This window comes from Limanda limanda, chromosome 7 (genome assembly GCF_963576545.1).
Source record: "Limanda limanda chromosome 7, fLimLim1.1, whole genome shotgun sequence".
Lineage (NCBI taxonomy): Eukaryota > Metazoa > Chordata > Actinopteri > Pleuronectiformes > Pleuronectidae > Limanda > Limanda limanda.
In genome coordinates this window covers 10,651,187-10,668,925 of record NC_083642.1, presented here as the reverse complement: position 1 = coordinate 10,668,925, position 17,739 = coordinate 10,651,187, and the positions used below count along the sequence as shown (strand labels likewise).

Sequence of the window (17,739 nt, the reverse complement as noted above, 5' to 3'; positions counted from 1 at the left end):
GGATCAAAGTTCCCGGACGAGCCCCCAATTTATGTTACGCCCCCTGGTGGCTCGTAGCTGGACATAACATAAATGCAACAGGTCTGAATAAGTGAGGGTGCAATCACACAAAACACAAGACCAGATATAAGATAAAGACAGTATTTATTTAGACAAAGCAACACAGGGATCAACAAGGACTAACAGTGGCACCAAAGAAAAAGAACACAAAGAAATCCCCCCCCCCCTTTACAGGTGCTTAGCACCCAAAAGTACAGCGGGTGGTGCTCACTCTAACCTGAGGTATTAACAAACAGTAAACCTAAGTGAGTGTGATATGTAAACCCCGGAGTATCTTACCTATCCTTGTAGTCCCTGTGCGCACAACAAACAAAGTAAACAAAGACAAAAGACAAAACAAAAGTAGGCTGCTACAACTTAAACAACTACTGGTAAAAACTCACTCAAGACACCAGCAAACATCAGGACCAAACAAAACAATCAGCGCTCTGACACAGCTCACCACAAAAGCCTCCTCTCGCCAACAAAACAAACACAGGACTATTTAAAGGGGAAGGGTTGACGAGAGATCTGTCACAGGTGGGGTGATTGGAAGATTGGATGCAGGTGAGATGAGCGGCCATGATACTTCTTCTTCTGGCCACTTCACTGGCACGTCCTGCCCAAGAGCTCCCCCTTCCAGTCACTGGAGGCATCACCAGTCTATAAGGACTTGGGAACAAAACAACAACACAAGACAGAACACAACACATGTATACATACAGGACATACAGAACACTGTCCGTAACACAGAGAGAGATGTTTTATTCTGTTGCGTATCTTCCCTGTTGTGGAAGTTGTTGGGACCAGTGTTATTATTTAGGTGCTGTTGATATCTGTCCGTGTACGTGTGAGCAGCGGTTGATAGGAATCAGAGATGCTTCCTGACAGCACTTGGCTCTGTTAATAATGCATGTCATGTCACTGAGGGGCAGATGCAGGGTTAGATTGCTGTATTCGGGTATTGATTGGTGCTAGCGTCTATATTTCTGTGTGTACGGGCTCATATGGCTCTGTGCAAATTGAACAGCGGCACGGTGTACAACAGTTGCATGAATAAAATACTGGCTCCAGAAAAGTGCAGTTGCCTTTTTAAAAATATACCAGCAGCAACATGTCTTTGCTGAAACAACCACAAAACACACGGTCAACAGTATTAAAGGAATATTTATTTACACCAGGAAGAAGTTCTGAAACACACGTGATGACTTTTAAGTCTGTGAGGTCGGTGGATTATTACGAAAAACAGACACGTTGTTTCTCAAAGAATGAATAATAAATGAAATGTAAATTTTAAGTCCTTTAAGCACAACAAACGAATGTCTATTTATCTCAGTGTAGTGACAGTAGAATGAAATGAAATCAAGACCAAATCTATTACCTTAACAGATATAGTAACAGTTAAATATATTTTTAAAGACGCCTAGTTTGGTCCACAACTTTGATCCAGACTGAAATATCTCACCATTTGAAATATGAATTGTCATTGTGTAGCCTACTGTGATTCATGGTCACCGACGATGAAACCCAATGACTTTGGGGATCCCAGACTTTTACCAGCATGATGTTGTGATTTGGGCTTCTGAGTTCAGTTTTGTATAGTTTGTGTATTTCCCTAGTAATTAGGATGCAATTTGTTAAATATATTTCGGTCCAGACAGTCTCAGTAAATTGTGATAACTAAATCAACAAAGACTTTGAAAAATGCCCTTTTGAGAAAGTGGACAAAAACATGATTGGATTTGTCCCCTAATACAAATCCGCACAAAAATTAATTTTTATTATTTATTATATTTGGACCCAAAAATGAACCATCCACCAACTTTTGTGGTCATCCATCCAGTGTTGTCCTGCTTATTAACAGAGGGACAGAGGCAGGTGATGAGGAAACATCTTCCATAAGGCCCGGAGATACGCTTCCTGTGTCAAGACAAACCTGACTTGTGATCCGGCCTTGGTTTCCCCCATAAAGAATAGATGAATGAACTTCATAAGTAATGAATAGAGTCCAAACGAAGAAGTAATTGTTCACTTTTGTTTGCTCCTTCCAGGACAGTGACCTGCTGACATTTAACATCTCAGCCCATCACTCGTGGTGGAGCGAGCACGGGCCGGGCTGTGTGAGGAGAGAGATGCCCCAGGCTCCTCCAGGGATCCGCACCACAGAGAGCCACTCCTACATCTCTGTCATGGGCTGCCTCCTGGACTACCAGTACATCGAGGTCGTGCACAGCGGCACACAGATCCTTTTTGCTGTGAGTACAAGCTCCACTTGACATTTTCACATGCTGATTCCAAGCGCGTCTGAACATGTGCCAGGAACCCAGCGTATTACGTTGCCTAACACCGGCAGCCACCGCACTCTCTGTGGGATTCATGTATGTGAAAGGTGAAGACGTTGGAGATGAAGGCGACGTTTTTTGTTTTCCCTTCAATCCCTTCTCTAAGTACACTTCCACGGTGCTCGATTGTTTTGTCTGTGGCAGCCTCCCTTCCTCTGCCCCGGTCGCTGAATGAAAAATTGATCCGTTGTTTTGTCTGGCGGAGGCTCAGACCTGCCAGCTGCTTACAGGTTACTCAAACACTGGAAGGACTGTTATTGTCCTCTTTGTACGGCTCGGTTTGAATACAGCACAAACTCACATCCTGCCAGCATTCACATTTACACACACTCCTGTACGACTGACTAACCTCGTGTTGGACGGGGGCCACATGGAGTTGCCAGCACAGCAGGCGTTTGGTTTCAGACATGCACATTACACACTCACACTAACTCACAGTAACATACACACACACACACACACACACCCCTTCTCACAGCCACTTTATGTGAAGTGGTTTTAAACAATTTTGTTGACTTGTGTACTTCCATTATCCAAATGTTTTCAACAATATTCGTATTCACAGGAATCCACAATTTTACACAAGGTAACAGGACGTTTCATGACTAAGGTTAAGCACCAGTTTGCCAGTCGACCATTTTTTCTTTCCACTGTTGTATTGATCACTCATAATGGATTGATAATTCATTGCCATTTGCTACATAACGTGAATATAGTCTGAATTTGCGCCTGAATTGCGAAGGTTAGATTTTCTTCTGCAACGTGGTGATCACAACATCTCCCATGATTCCACACTGCTTCATGTTGTCTAGGTATTTTGTTATACCCACTGCTCTGTGTGTCCTGCACCAGATGGATTATAAGCAGAGGTTAAATTTCCCTCCTTGCATGAGTGTGCTTGTGCATGTCTGTGCATGTGTTTGGGACAAATTAATGTATCTTAATCTTAATCTTATTGTTTTGATTGAGAGACCCCTAGTGGCTAAATTGTTTCGTTTAATGGACGCAGATGTTGTCCAAGAGGAAGAGGGAGCAAATACACGGCAGCGTCAACGGCCATGAGCTTGAACTTGAGTTCAGGTTTCAGAATCTGGTTGATTTTCGTTCTTACTGTTAAATCTTGGACTAATGTAGACCTGGAAAAGTGCTTAGTGCCGCGACTGTAGGTGATAACATGGCACATTAAGAAAACTGGCAGAAAGACCCAGTTGTTGAGAAGCACTGGATCGTACCATTCGTCCTGTCACCCCCCGTGGAGAGAGGCAGGTGATAAAAAGACTGACCTCACTTTACAACCCCAGCTTTCACTGAACCGTAGCTCGTGCATTATAGACAGTGACTTGGTTCAGTCCTTTTCCCACTTGGGCTTTTACTCCTCTATAAGAAACTGTAACACCCTTACGCCTGCATTTTGTCCAGCTGAGTATTTAACTGCAGCTCTGTGGGCCCAGCTCATTAGAGGAGCAGGGGGAAAATGGTGCTGAAATCCCAGTGTCACTTTCTTTGTATCCTCACTTCCTCTCAGACTGGACTCCTTTGAGAAGCCCACTCTTGTTTTTGTCTTTCCTTTTTCTCCTTCTCCGGTTGAGGGGAGGGCCAGACAGGAAGAGAAAGGGATGAATGCAAAGAAAAGGAAGAAAGTGGGGTTGTCTCTTTGTCTTTGTTCGAGGGGTTTCAAGGTTGCAGTGAGAGTCCATTAAATATTTAGTTTGGGCTCCAACGAGCATGTTTCATTAAGATGAAAAATGTGGATCCATCGAGCAGTAATGGAGGCGTCACTGTCATTTATCTGCTCGGATTCGTCAGTGAGTGAGAAGGGAGCCGCTCAGAAGTGAAGCTTTGGATTCTGGAGCGTCACACCTGTGTTGTTGCCGATTGAGGCTTCGGGCGAAATTCGGCAAAAAAAAAGTAACGTCAGGGTTTAAAGGATGAGCTTGAAGTGGAGGCAACCTTTTCAAACTGCCATCATGAATTATTCATTTATCACTGAGGGGAATATTTTGCTCCTGTCTGCCGTTGCACCGTATTCTTTGTTGCCTTCACTGAAACACCAACCTGCCCGTCCATCCTACAGCACATATTGCTATTGAGTTGCTTTGGTGTCTTGATCATTAATGATTCCCCCGTCATTACAGTCAGCGGAAAATCCACCGTTTTCTTTTGTCTTTCTTTCTTTCCTCCTCTCTCCCATCCTTCCTCCATCCTGCCTGCTTCAGCTCCACGTGCACCCGCCTCGGCTGTTTAATAAAACATCTGAGTCTGAGAAAACATCTCCGGTGAGATGGAGGGGAGTTAGGAAGAAAGGTCTACGAGAGGGGAGAAGATAAACGGAGCAAGATGTGAGATTCAGTTTACATCCAGACATAAGTCTTACATGCTAAAGGGAGTAGTGAGAGATGTCAGAGCTGTTGAACACACACACACACACACACACACACACACACACACACACACACACACACACACACACACACACACACACACACACACACACACGCACACACACAGACACACACTGCATCCTGCATGCTAAACTCGCCATCCCTTGCCTGAATATTCAAGATGTAAGCGTCTGACCTGAAGAATTTGCACAATTATCCTAATTATAACTTTGCATTGACTTCCTTCCGTTGTACACAGCCTAACCAGACCCTTGCTCCAAACCTCAAACATGACCAATTCATACCAAACCTTAACCTAACCACAATTTACATCTCACCCGTAACCTTCAGGACCTTGGCAATAACGTGTTGTCTCATTAGTACCAGGCTTTGATCCCTTGAGGTCTTTTGGTCCTGACAAGGTCAGTGTTTATGCTGGATATAGACCCGAAGAGGCAATAAAAACAAGTGCACACACACACACACACACACACACACACATCATTTAGTGTCGACTATTGCTGCCCCAGGCGATGCTTTCTTCTGCCGCCTCTCTGTTCCCTGGAAGTTGATAAAGGGAGGAACGGCAGCCTGCGTCATTCTCTCGTTCCATTGCTCATTTCCTCCTTTTTCCACCTTTTTGTCCCCTCATCACAATCTCTCCGCTCTGTCTGTCTTCCTGTCTTCCTGTCCCCGCCCAGATCTCACACTGTCTGACCTTCACGCCGGTCGAATTCTCACCGAGTCAAACAATAAAACACGACACCCTGCATTTCTCACTCATCGTCACTTTAGCTCCTTCTCTCAATTACTCCAGGGCTCCGGGGCTCTGTCATGTCGGTCTATACGTCTGCGTGTAAGTGAGGCTTGTTATATGCCGGGGGGGCCAGGGTAGGGTTGGGGACAAATAGGCGGCCCCCAGGTTGATTAGGAGAGTTCCCTCAGTGGGACTCGTGTGGGCTGACCCCTGTGATTGCAGCTCGGGGCGGTGCCTGCCTGCAGAGAGAGGCTGGTGGTGGAGTCTTGTGGTTGTTCAGGTTCACTAAGTTCAGCAGCATAAAAAACAGTGTTCACCCCCACCCCAACCCATCACTCATCCAAAAGGTCCGGGTCCTCGCTTTGATATGTCCATGATGTGTTCTTCAAACTCTCATACTGAAGAGCCATCACCACTGGGATGGATTTGTGTTTTTTTTCTCTATTTGAGTGCACGATGCACAGAGAGCTGAGGGATCTTTGATGTGCTTGTATTTGAAGTCCAGTAATTTTTCCACAATCAGGTGGCCGTGGATTGTGTAGTTTAATAATAGCATAAAGTACATCTGCAGTATGTCAGGCCTGACACTGCATTGTGCCCGAGATGTAAGTTTCACAGCATCCTCTCGAAAGGATTGTAAAGATCCCAGGATTAAAAGACTTATGATGCAGTGGTGAGTAGTTATTAGTTCTGCTGGCTGGGGCAAAACCGAGCGGAAAAGAGAAAAGACCTCAAGAGCAGAGGAGGAGAGAAGTCTCCAATTCTCTAACTGGCTACTGCACAGCATGTCGGGCCACTCGCAGTACATCACAGAAACAGGACCGCCCGCTATTGTTCTTCAAAGGCTCTCCCTGCCAAGAGCTTTAATTGTTAATATGTGTTGCAGCGAAATGGATTTGCCTCGGATTAATTTTACTCTAATATTTGGTCTTTTTTATGTTAAACTTCTGAGAGTATACTGGCAAAAAAGAGGAGGGAGCTGAAAAGAGCTGAAAAGCAATATTTAAGGAATAAACTTCTCACAACTAGTTTGTTGTTTTATCTAAGTGCCAGTTTGACGATTTGTCCATTTGTTTTTTCTTCCAGAAAACTCTATATTCTCTTCCCTTGAAAGAGGGATTAGGGGATTTTTCAACATGGGCCCATGTCTATAAACTTGGAAGTGTAAAGGGAATGGTAACAAAACTTTTGGAATCAGTCCAGTCTCCGCTGGAAGCTGCAACAATGCATCTTATGGGGCAACTGCGGCAGTCCACAAATGTCCATATTCTTTCGCCAATAAATAGCCCTTATTGTTCCGTTAGTTAATATCCTCCACTCTCCAACTTTCTCTCTTTCACTCCAAGATACTTTTCCAAAGTGACCAACCGAAGTCTCACAAGAATTTTATTGGTGGACTTTCGCAGTTGCCCCATTAAATTACATTATAGCCACTTCTACCGTGATGCACTTGCTGGCGGAGGCGTTCAACTGGAAGTAGTTTGTAGATCAAATTAATTTACACACACAAACACACACACACACACACACACATTTATAAACACAGGACCCAAGTTGAACAATTCCAGTTAACTATGACATCTTCTAAAATCATCTGTTCTTCTCTGGGACTGCAGGGAGGAACATACAGCTTTAATTTATGCATGGACAGTGTGTGTGTGTCTGTGTGTGTGTGTGTGTGTGTGTGTGTGTGTGTGTGTGTGTGTGTGTGTGTGTGTGTGAGTGTGTGTGTGTTGAGAGGGGGGCTGGGAGAGGAGAACAGGTGGATGTGCTCTGCGCAGTCCCCATCTCATCATGTTTTGTCATTAAACATGCAGCTGGCCACACACAAACACACACATCTAATTTTGTGCAGAGACGCCTCGTGTCTCATTGTCGGGCAGAAAGTCCAGTGTAATTAACCTACAAGACATCGGCACCCCCCCCACCCGCTCCCTCTCCGCCCTCCGTCTCTCTCCCCTTGTGATATATTCTACCTAGGAATTCCTGTCATCAGAGTACACACTGTGAGTTTTCTCCTGACACTGAGCTACGATCAATAGTGTGTTAATTAGCTTGTAGATCGACTCGGATATCCATCACAGCGCTGGCACGTGCACAGGCCCGGCGGCTGTGCACCAGAGGCGGATCCAACTGTGAGAAAATCAGGCAAAATGCCGACGGAAACTTGCCATTGTTGTCATAATTGATTAATCTGTCCATTGTTTTTGACCAACCAATTAATCACAGTTAGAATTAGGAAATTGTGGGGAAACTGCCGAGAAGAAGATGGCTTCTTCAAACGGCTTATTTTGTCCAAGTCTAAAATGTTAGATTTTGTAACTGAGAAACATAAGAAGCATACATGTGACAAGCCCAAACAGAGGGGAATAACTGAATGAATAGACAAGGAAAATATTGTAAAATATTAATAAAAACATCTCGTAGAAACCCTGTCAAATATAATTAGATCTTGACAGTTCAATGAATTTGACTGTTGCTCTGATTTATTGTCGTCGCCCCGAATAGATGAGAAGAATGAAAGCTTCTAATCACGAGGAAGAGCCGGGCGTGTTGAGCTGACGTTTTATGAGTGAGAGCGCGCTGTCGAAGGTGATTATGGGTCTTTTGTGAACCCGGCACATTCTCTCTACCTGACCTTCATTAGCCTATGCAAATACAAATAGCCTTCCTTCTTAGCTCAGCAGCTGGCCTCCTTCTCACGCACACACACACACACAAATTATTGCCCGAGCATTCAACTTCTTTCGCCCTCATTTTCGACGGAAAAGAAAATTCAGATAATGCTGAACGCTCACAAATACCGTCTTAAGTTTCCTCTGCAACACAGTGAATAGTAAATGAAAAGGGGCCCACCGGAGGATAGCTTTGCTTTTGATGTTTGTGCTCATCCGGGGCTGAACTTTTTGTGCCTGTGTTTTCGCTGTCATGCTTCCTTAAGTCAGTTGTCCACTGTTCACTGTCCTGCAACCTGCAGAGGAGGAGAGACTGAGGAGGTTGGAATTTGCTAGAGAGGCAATAAAACAAGGAAGCACAAGCTGCTTTTACAGACCTGATCTGAACTGCAGAAATTATCCTGAGGGGCTGCGTGTGAGAACGTAAATGTCTGAGTCAGTTGCTTCGGATATGTTCCAACACTTTTTCTGCCAGCCCTCCAGGTAAATGTTCGGAAAACGTTTTTTAATACTTGGAAAGCAGAAGATTATATTTCAGGATTCAAAGGAGGTGTCGTACACGAGACAGAGATTAAGATGTCCACTTACAACAAGGAGATTGGAAAGAGTTTATTGATAAACAGAAAATATAAAAGATTATTTCCTCCCTACGTGCTCGACCCAGGCTCCCCCCCTCGTCTGAATGTTCTGGATCCAATTTGTCTGACATGTTCTGGAGTTCATGTCTGGAAAGAGAGGTGGAGACTGAGCAGAGTGCAATAAATAATTGGCAGATGAAAGAGTTGGCTTTGGTGTGACGCGTCCCCCCAGACGGACTGAGATCAAGTCTCAGTGGACATGCAGGGGCTTTAATTAATATGACATTAATTTCCAAAATGAATCAGAGTCAAAGAAGACAGCAGAGGAGTGTGTGTGTGTGTGTGTGTGTGTGTGTGTGTGTGTGTGTGTGTGTGTGTGTGTGTGTGTGTGTGTGTGTGTGTGTGTGTGTGTGTGTGTGTGTGTGTGTGTGTGTGTGTGTGTGTGTGTGTGTGTGTGTGTGTGTGTGTGTGTTTGTGGGAGTCCATTAACTACGCTGGAAGATATAAGTGGTCTTGTCACTTATTATTGAGGACACTGACCTGTATTACTTGAGGGCAGAAGCGCCTCCAGGGAGAAACCAGCAAGTGGTCCTTTCTCTGATCTTATTAGCCTCCTTTACGTAAAACGACTGTACTGACGCCTCGGGAAATGAAATGGGAAGACAAAGATGATATCGGTTTGTGGAGGGATGGAGAAATCCTTCCAGATTCATTGTCCAGACCTGCTAGAACTGTTTCTATCAGTGGAGGTGTGAGACATGGCAGTGATGTCCCACCGCTGAGCAGCACCCACACGTTTGGCTTTCACTGATTAGAAATATTCAGTTTCAGTGAATTTTGTGCTGCGTCGAATTTGTCTATTCACAAGTGTTATTTATAAATGTGCACTGCAGCTAAAAGTAACCACACCATGTCGGTCGTATTGTGTTTGATTTTCCCTCGGGGCGACAGCGCAGCTTTAGATATGAAACTGGCCTCGTCTTGTTTCTGTCGTCATCGCCTGAGCCGCTTTGTGTTGTACCAGACTGAAAATCTTTGAGACTAAATCTGTCTGATACGTTCTTTCCTCTCCTCTATTCTGTTTCTTTCTCACATTCGTAGATACAGACAAGTGCTTGATTCATTTGCTGAGTAGAGAACTGATGTGCTATTCTATCACACAAACAACGATTCGATTTCAGATGATGACTGACTGAGGGTTCAGACAGGAAACAGGCCGATGTGGGCGTTTGAGGATTTGCTGGGATTTCTAACAAAAGATTATTTTCTTCTCGTTTCAATCGTCTCAAGTTTCTCTCAACAAAACACTCTCACATTCTCATGATTCATAAGTGAACACTGTCGTTTTTTTCTCATATTCTGAAAGCAGCCGTGATTTGAAAAACGTGATGTAGTCATTCTGTGGCACTGTTCAGACCTGACACCCGTCCTGAGTGATCTGATCCCAAATGGGGGTGAAGAGCTTCAATCCCTCAGACTGGGGAGGTGGTCATGTGGCTGCATTCTCTTGTCTGTGTGAGCCCAAATGCATTCTGGGCCACATTTATAAACTGTCTAATTAGCTGATGTCCTCAGTCCTGCTCCAGTTTCACAATGAACCAAAAATATGTTTAGATGATAGATAGATAGATGGATACTTTATTAATCCCGAGGGAAATTTAGATCACCCAGTAGCTTATACACTTAAACACCTCACTGACATACATACATAAGTCACATACGGAGAACATATTTACAGATAAAGGAATGGAATGCAATGATGTGATTGTGTCAGTGTCTAGTAGGGAAGTGTTCTTGTACTGCTGGAGTGGATAGTACAATAAAATATATATATATATATATAAAACGACAACAAAAAAAATATTTATATAAATATATAAGAATATGTAGTGGTAAAGTCTGTGCATGGGGCTAGTATAGCCAGTAAAGGGATGTGTTCCCCGTACATTGATCACTCAGGCTGGACGTTAATAGCAGGTCTGAACACGGCCCACTGCAGCCTGCTCCGCCACCATCTTCATGGATAATATGCAAACACCATTGTTCCCTAAGCCTCCTCTGCTGTGACATGTTGGCTGTACAATGTTGTGACTCAGACCACAACAGCAACCCGTTATGCAAATAACGCGAACGTGCACTCATGCATTGGATATTAACTTGTCCGAGCACACACTTTTGCAGGGAAAGCACACACTGGACACACATGCGTGCATGCACACAGACACAATACAATTGGGGATAAAACAGGGTGTGCCCCCTGCTGTTAACACCATCTTGTGTTTGACACTGGCTTTATACATATGCTAATTCACCTCCATTTCCCCGCCACAGTAATGGATGGGGTGAGACCAGCAATTAGATACCAGAGCGAGGAGAACAGGTGAGAGAGAAGCAGGGAGAGGAGAGAGGTGCGAGTCTTATCGAGCCCACACAGAGACGGAGCCATTCTCTCCTCCACTACACACCACAGCTGCGTTTCATTCATAAATAAAACATTTAATCTACATCTGGATGAACTTCTGTGAAGGCCACATATATTACACGCATGAAAAACGGAATAAAGACGCGCAAACGGTTCCTCTCATAATTACACAGGCCAGGCCCAGTTATAGGTTGATTCAATGTTATATAAATAGCCAGTCAGTCCCTCCATGGGCTCTGTGTTTGTGTACCCAGTGTGTGAGGAGGGCAGCGTGCCCGGTGCTGTTTTAATTGGCATGGCTGAGTGCCAGATGATGGATGGATGGCTCGGTGGTGAGAGACTGTCTCTCACCGAGTCCGTCTCTGAGTCGATGACAGCCATCTGCCAGTTCCACGGGCTATTCTCAGTGCTGTGTGTGCCCACTCGGTGGAGCAGCTACTGTATGTACACTGTGGAAACCCTGTCCTCTTCTATAGCTCTGCCAACACCGATACTGCAGTAAAACTCCGGAGAGCTGTGAACACAAAGCGCCGACAGAGTTTTACCTTCAGATTGATATGCTGAACATGTCAGTAAACAGTTGTCTGTTTACATGCCCAGCACGTCTCTGTTCATTTGGATTGGTTGTGTTCCGGGGCCACCTGATTGATGTAAGTCCAGAGTTCCCTTTTTGTTTTTGCTTTGTTTTTGGCCTCCACCGGCTTTTGAGGGAAATATCTGTAGCTTTAGCTGCCAAGTGCTTGAGTGGTTTCAGGCTAACTTTGTCTGTTTGGTGCTGGGCAGGTTGTGTGCGACGGGTTTGAGCTGTTTGCTCAAAAACGCTGCCACTAATATATTTTTGTTTTAAACAAAAGATTTGTCTCACATCCTTTCTACTCTGGAGATTTCAATTCACTAAAAAATTCTCTTTTGGAAACACTTCTTTCCCGTGTTCAGTTCGAAATCTCCAGGGTTGGACGGGCAGAAGCTGAGGCTGTTTAACACTATCCCAGACATCTCCGTTCGCTTCCTGTTTGGATCATTATGTCTCATTCCTTGATTCATCCCAATCAACCATGTGAACTGTGAACTAAAACAGCATCCTCCTAGAATACCAGTGTTGAATGCAACATGGATAATGAATTACTTTATAATGCCACAGCTGCCTACGTGCACAGGACACTATCTTGTTGCAGTAAGCGGTGTCAAATCTCAATTGCGCGTGCATGCCAGGAGTAAGTCAATGCTCATGTGACCTGCATTACTAGGCGAGCTGACAGAGATCATTTCTGGTATGAACCTAAAACTTTTTTCTGGATGGTTTTTCATCTATATTTTCAAATTTAAAACCTGTAAAAATATTACAAAAGTAAATATTTTAGAAAAGGACATATAAGCTACTCTCAGACGAGCGCTGAACTCGACACTTTCCTGAAATCTCTGAGTAAGTTGCTTTGAATATTTTCCAGAACTTTTCCTGCCAGCTCCCCAAATGTTTTTTTTTTGGTCTCCACCGACTTTCGATGGGAACATCTGTCGCTTCAGCTGCCAAGTGCTCCACTAGTTTCTGTTTGGTGATTTAATTAGTAAATAATTAGTACAAAAGTTGTATTAATTGGGATGCAGCCTGATGCTGATGAGAGCAGTGACAACAGTAAAACATTTAAGTTGCAGGCAAAGTAACTAGATGTTTGTGGTTTCATAAATACTTGTGACTCACGTTACACCTATAGTTTTATAGTCTTGATGGTTTTTTGACGATTAATTGTTTAGTCTATAAAATCTTTATTGTTGCATTATTATTTTATGAGTTAATCAATAATTTCCAGTTGTAGTGTTGTTCTTTACAGTGTTGCACACTGAAGCCCCCCCGAGACCGCACAGCCTCCATCTCTCAGAGTCATAACTGTCTGTTCTCCTCCGGGTGTTCGTTGTGTATTATCTGTTTGTCCATTAAAAAGAAACACTGTTGTTCACCTGCTGCTCTGCGGAGTCTAACCTCTCCTGTTTGCTTGTGTGTCCACAGCTCCTGGGCTTCGTGTACGCCTGCTACGTCGTCAGCGCCATCACTGAGGAGGAGGACAGCTGTGAGTCGCTCAACCTCCCCTTAAACACACACACAGACACACACACATACACACACACACACACAAACACACTCTCTTGAAACCGAGCCTTGCATTAATGATTGAATCAAACCCACTCACGAACATGAGATAGACGACTCCCAAGTTGGGGAGAGCAAGGCCGCATCGTTCTTCCCCATCCCTCTCTCTCTCTCTCCCTCCCCCTTCCTCCCCCACACCAGCTGGGCCCTCTCCCTCCAGAACCAAAGCAGCCATGTGTTCCCTCTCCTCACCTCCTCCAGCCCATTCTTCCCTTTCTCTTTCACGTGTCCTCTCGTCGTCCTCGCCGCGCCCCCCCCCCCTCGACGTTCTGTGAGGTCCTCGCTGTCGCAAACCTGTTATTTTCCTCCTTTAATGGACTCCTGCTTTCACTTTTCTCACTTCCCTCTCTCCATGAACCCCCTGTTCGTCACCCCAGCTGTCTGAAGCCTTGCGTGGGGTGGGGTGTTTTCATTCTGCAGGGGTGCACCTCCCCCACTTTCTCTCTCGTACGCAAACACAAACACACCTTCGCTCCTCACATCTGTGTCGTGCTGCTCCTCGAACATGTTCATCGCTTCTTTGAAGTGGCTCCTCACTCTGTTTCCTCCCGTCTGGGCTGTTTTCATGTCGTTCCCTGTTAGACCTTTTATGTGGCGTTAACCTTTACGTGTGTAAAAAGGGCCGACGGTGTGAAACACAAAAATATGCCAGCCGAAAGTAGAGTCATGTGAGAAGGTGAGAAGAAGGAGAAACCAGAAACGGACACTTGTGATTAATATCCCAGTTGCTGTGACCTCATAGGCAGCAGGTCAGAGGTCCTGCGGAAGGTTAGCCAATCAGATGAGAGGAAACATTCGATCTTAAGGGTCGGTGGGAGTCATAAATATCTGATTAGTGCTGCAGGGCTGTCCACGACACGTAGCTGCTCACATGCATGAGAATCTGTCTCTACAGATATATCCAAGCAATTGCTTTGAAACCAAATGCAGGAAGGTGGAGGTGTCAGATGGTTGGATGATAATAGACTTTTTTTTAATACACTTTATTTGTGTTGCACCTTTCGTACAAGAAATGCAGCTCAAGGTGGTTTACATGCAGTGTAGATGGAAATAAAAAACATGTTAAAATGTCATTTCAAAATTAGAAGGGAGCTGATTTTTAAGAAACAGGAATATGTTGAAATGATATTTATGAGGGATAAGTACATACTTCTTTTTTTTATTAAATCTGACAAAAAATGCATCAAAACAGAGAAGAGGGGAAATTATATTATACCAAAAATGTACATCAAAGTGCGGAAGTGCCGGCAGGGGCAAGATCTAGTTCAAGGCTGAAAGAAAGAGAAATATTTTATATTTTCTTTCACTGAACTAGCTTCTCTGATATCTAGCGGCGTCTCCGATCCTATTTTGGCTGTTGATGATCTCATTGTTCTAAAGGAGACGTAGTTAAATAGAGAGTCAGCTATGTAAATGAGTTCTATTCCATTCAGAGCCGTTTATGTAATGGCTGAACAAACAAGCTCACTCTGTGAGGATTAGCTGAGGGGCTTCTCAAGTCCACACTCATATGGGCTTGTTGCAATACTAAAGCAGCTTCCAGACATTCATTGAACTCCAGATATGCTCCTGAAATTATCCAGAGGGGCTGTATGTGAGAATAGAAAAACGTCCGAGACAAGGAAGACAACGACGACAGGTGCTGAAAGACAATGAGATGCGAGAGCTTTTGGTGATTTGAATCCACGCTGGTGTCAATGTGCTGTAAACAAAAACATGGGATTTCCTCAGAGACATTTATACTTTATGTCCTGCCTCCTGTCTGCTCCAAACAGACCTGGAGTCTATTGCTGTATTCTTCATATATGAAAGGAAACGTTTGGATAATTTCCAGATCCAATTGTCCCAAATGACCGATACTTTCCGAAAGTTCATATCTGAAAACAGCGCAAGTATAAAGAATATGGTGCTTGGCTGTAAACAAAACTGTAATTGGATTTAAACAGCACGATGAACAGAGCACTACATGAACTAAAAGCGTCTTTGACAGTCGAGTCTTGTAATTTGGGAGGATTTTGATGTGGTTTCCATGTGTGTTCCTGTTGACCGGTGGCACACGAGTCCGAGCAGCTCTCTGGTGGTCACATACCAGGGACTCACTGGCTGTGAGTGTTTAGCGTTACCATCCGACTGAGTTCCCCTCCCAGCTCTGGGCAGCACCACTTAATCACCCATAAGTAATCCTGGGAGAGTAAAACCATTTCATCTGGAAGTTAAAAAAGAAAGACCTTTCGCTTCAACAATTTTTTCTTTTGGGTTTTTTGACTGGGACCTTTGAGCTCCGAGTGTGGACAGTTGGCAGAGATTGTTAAAAATCATACCAGAAATACACCACGAGCAATAAGGAAAGGTTGCAGAACAGGATGTGAATTTTATTAGCTTTAATCATCTGGTAGTTCTTCTCTGATTCAGGCAAAAAACGCTGCAACATCTCTTCCAACTCTTTGTTATCACAATCTAGCCTTATCCTGCACGCGCACACACACACACACACACACACACACACACACACACACACACATGTATTTTGTTCACGCAGACACGCACACTCTCTCATCAACACAAAAACCAGCCGAGGCCCCTCTGCCGCTCTCGTTTTCTCTCCTCATTTGATCTGTAGATTAAAGCAAATTTCTGCAGTGAGCCTTCTGGGTGAATTAGCATCTCTCCTCCCGCTCAGAACTTTTCCATCACTTCTCCCTCGCGGGCCTCGTGGTTTCATCACAGGTAGATGGAATAGTCAAGTATCACGATCCAATTTGAGTATGTTCAAGAAGTCCTTTCTCTTTTCCTCTCTCTCTCTCTCTCTCCCGTCTCTCTCTCTCTCTGGATTCCGAGCTGTAACGAGGTGCGCTTGTTGTAAAAAAAAGTGAGAGGTCTCTGGTCACTCGTTGCATCAGCCTCATTAAGTGCCTTGCTGGTCAATATCTTCCCCGTTGATTGCGCCTCACCGAGAGAAGACGGGTACAGGAAGCATCCTCCGGGAGAGGCAGAGAGAGAGGGAGGAGGAGAGACGGATAGAGGAGTACGTGAGGGAGGTGTTTATCAGGAGCGAGCCACGGAGGGGATAAATAAGACGGGGGGTAATATGCAGGAACAAACAACACAAGACAAGATGAGCGTTTCACGACTAAGGAGACGAGACAGGAATTCCTCTCACGACAAGCACTCCCTCGCTCTCCAGGGAGAGGGGTGAGATAGATTAGAGTGCTCAGGCTTGCGTAAAGACTAGGGGGATGAAACACACACACACACACACACACACACACACACACACACACACACACACACACACACACACACACACACACACACACACACACACACACACACACACACACACACACACACACACACACACACACACACACACACACACACACACACACACACTTTCACACAAGGAAAACAAGAAATAGAGACACAATGGACAGAATAACAAGCATCATACACCCTCGGCTTAGGTTTTTTTTTGTGTGCGTGTGCATGTGTGTGTGTGTGTGTGTGTGTGTGTGACAGCTCTTCCTCTCTCACTGTATAAATGCATGTGTCTGTGTGTACGTGCACACACATCAGTGGGGTCGAAAAGTCTTTCCATTTCAACTGAAGGGGAAAAGGGTCTCCGAACCTTTGGACCCCGCCATTAATTTGTCTTGGTGTGTAGGTGTTTGTGTGTGTAGGTATGTGTGTGTGTGTGTTAATTTGTTACACAGAGTTATCGGTGGTGAGCAGACACACCGCCAGAGTGAGTGGTGGGGAAAATCCTCTTTGTAAAGTAGGTCATGGAGTTAGCCGCCGAGCGCCGGGATAAGCTCGCTTTAGCATGTCTGCTAATTATGCTGCCTCCCTGTGTGCTGAGTCACATCCCCAGAAAATCCGCAGCAGCAGCCGACGGAGCAACTGGAGGGACGGATTAATGTGGAGGTGGCAGCGTACGAGTGAAAAGGTCAAAGACATCAAAAAGAAGACTCAACCCGTTTTCACCTTATCACCTCGCTGTCGGTGAAGATGATGCCAAACACGTAGAACAAGGATTTTTCACAGACGATCTTTTGATATGTCACTGTAGGACAAGCCGAGGTGCTAATGACAAAATGTATAATGGCTGAATTCCATTTAGTTTGCTCGTTTGCAGGGTCAATTCACTGTCAATATAATCAAAGTCATTATTGTTCATGAATATAGAATCTGTACTTTCACAAATTAAGAAATGAGACAGAATAAGGCAAATATCACCAGAATACAGAGAATTATTCTAGTAAGATATAAAGTACCTTACAAGGTTTATAGACACTTTCAGAAATGAACCATACACAGTGTTTCCAAGCATCTTTGAGAACTTTTCTGTGGATTTACTTCTCCGTCTCCTGGTGGAGGACACACACCGTCTGTGTCTGGA

General features: G+C 44.5%; 1 protein-coding gene across 1 annotated transcript in view; it reads left to right on the top strand.

The window, feature by feature from the left end:
• Window positions 1-17,739, top strand: part of nkain4 (sodium/potassium transporting ATPase interacting 4) — a 52,770-nt gene that overhangs the window by 29,951 nt on the left and 5,080 nt on the right. Inside the window, exons 4-5 of the mRNA XM_061075409.1 lie at window positions 2,091-2,294; window positions 13,200-13,260. Of these exons, the coding sequence (XP_060931392.1) occupies window positions 2,091-2,294; window positions 13,200-13,260 (265 nt within the window). The remainder of the gene's footprint in view (window positions 1-2,090; window positions 2,295-13,199; window positions 13,261-17,739) is intronic.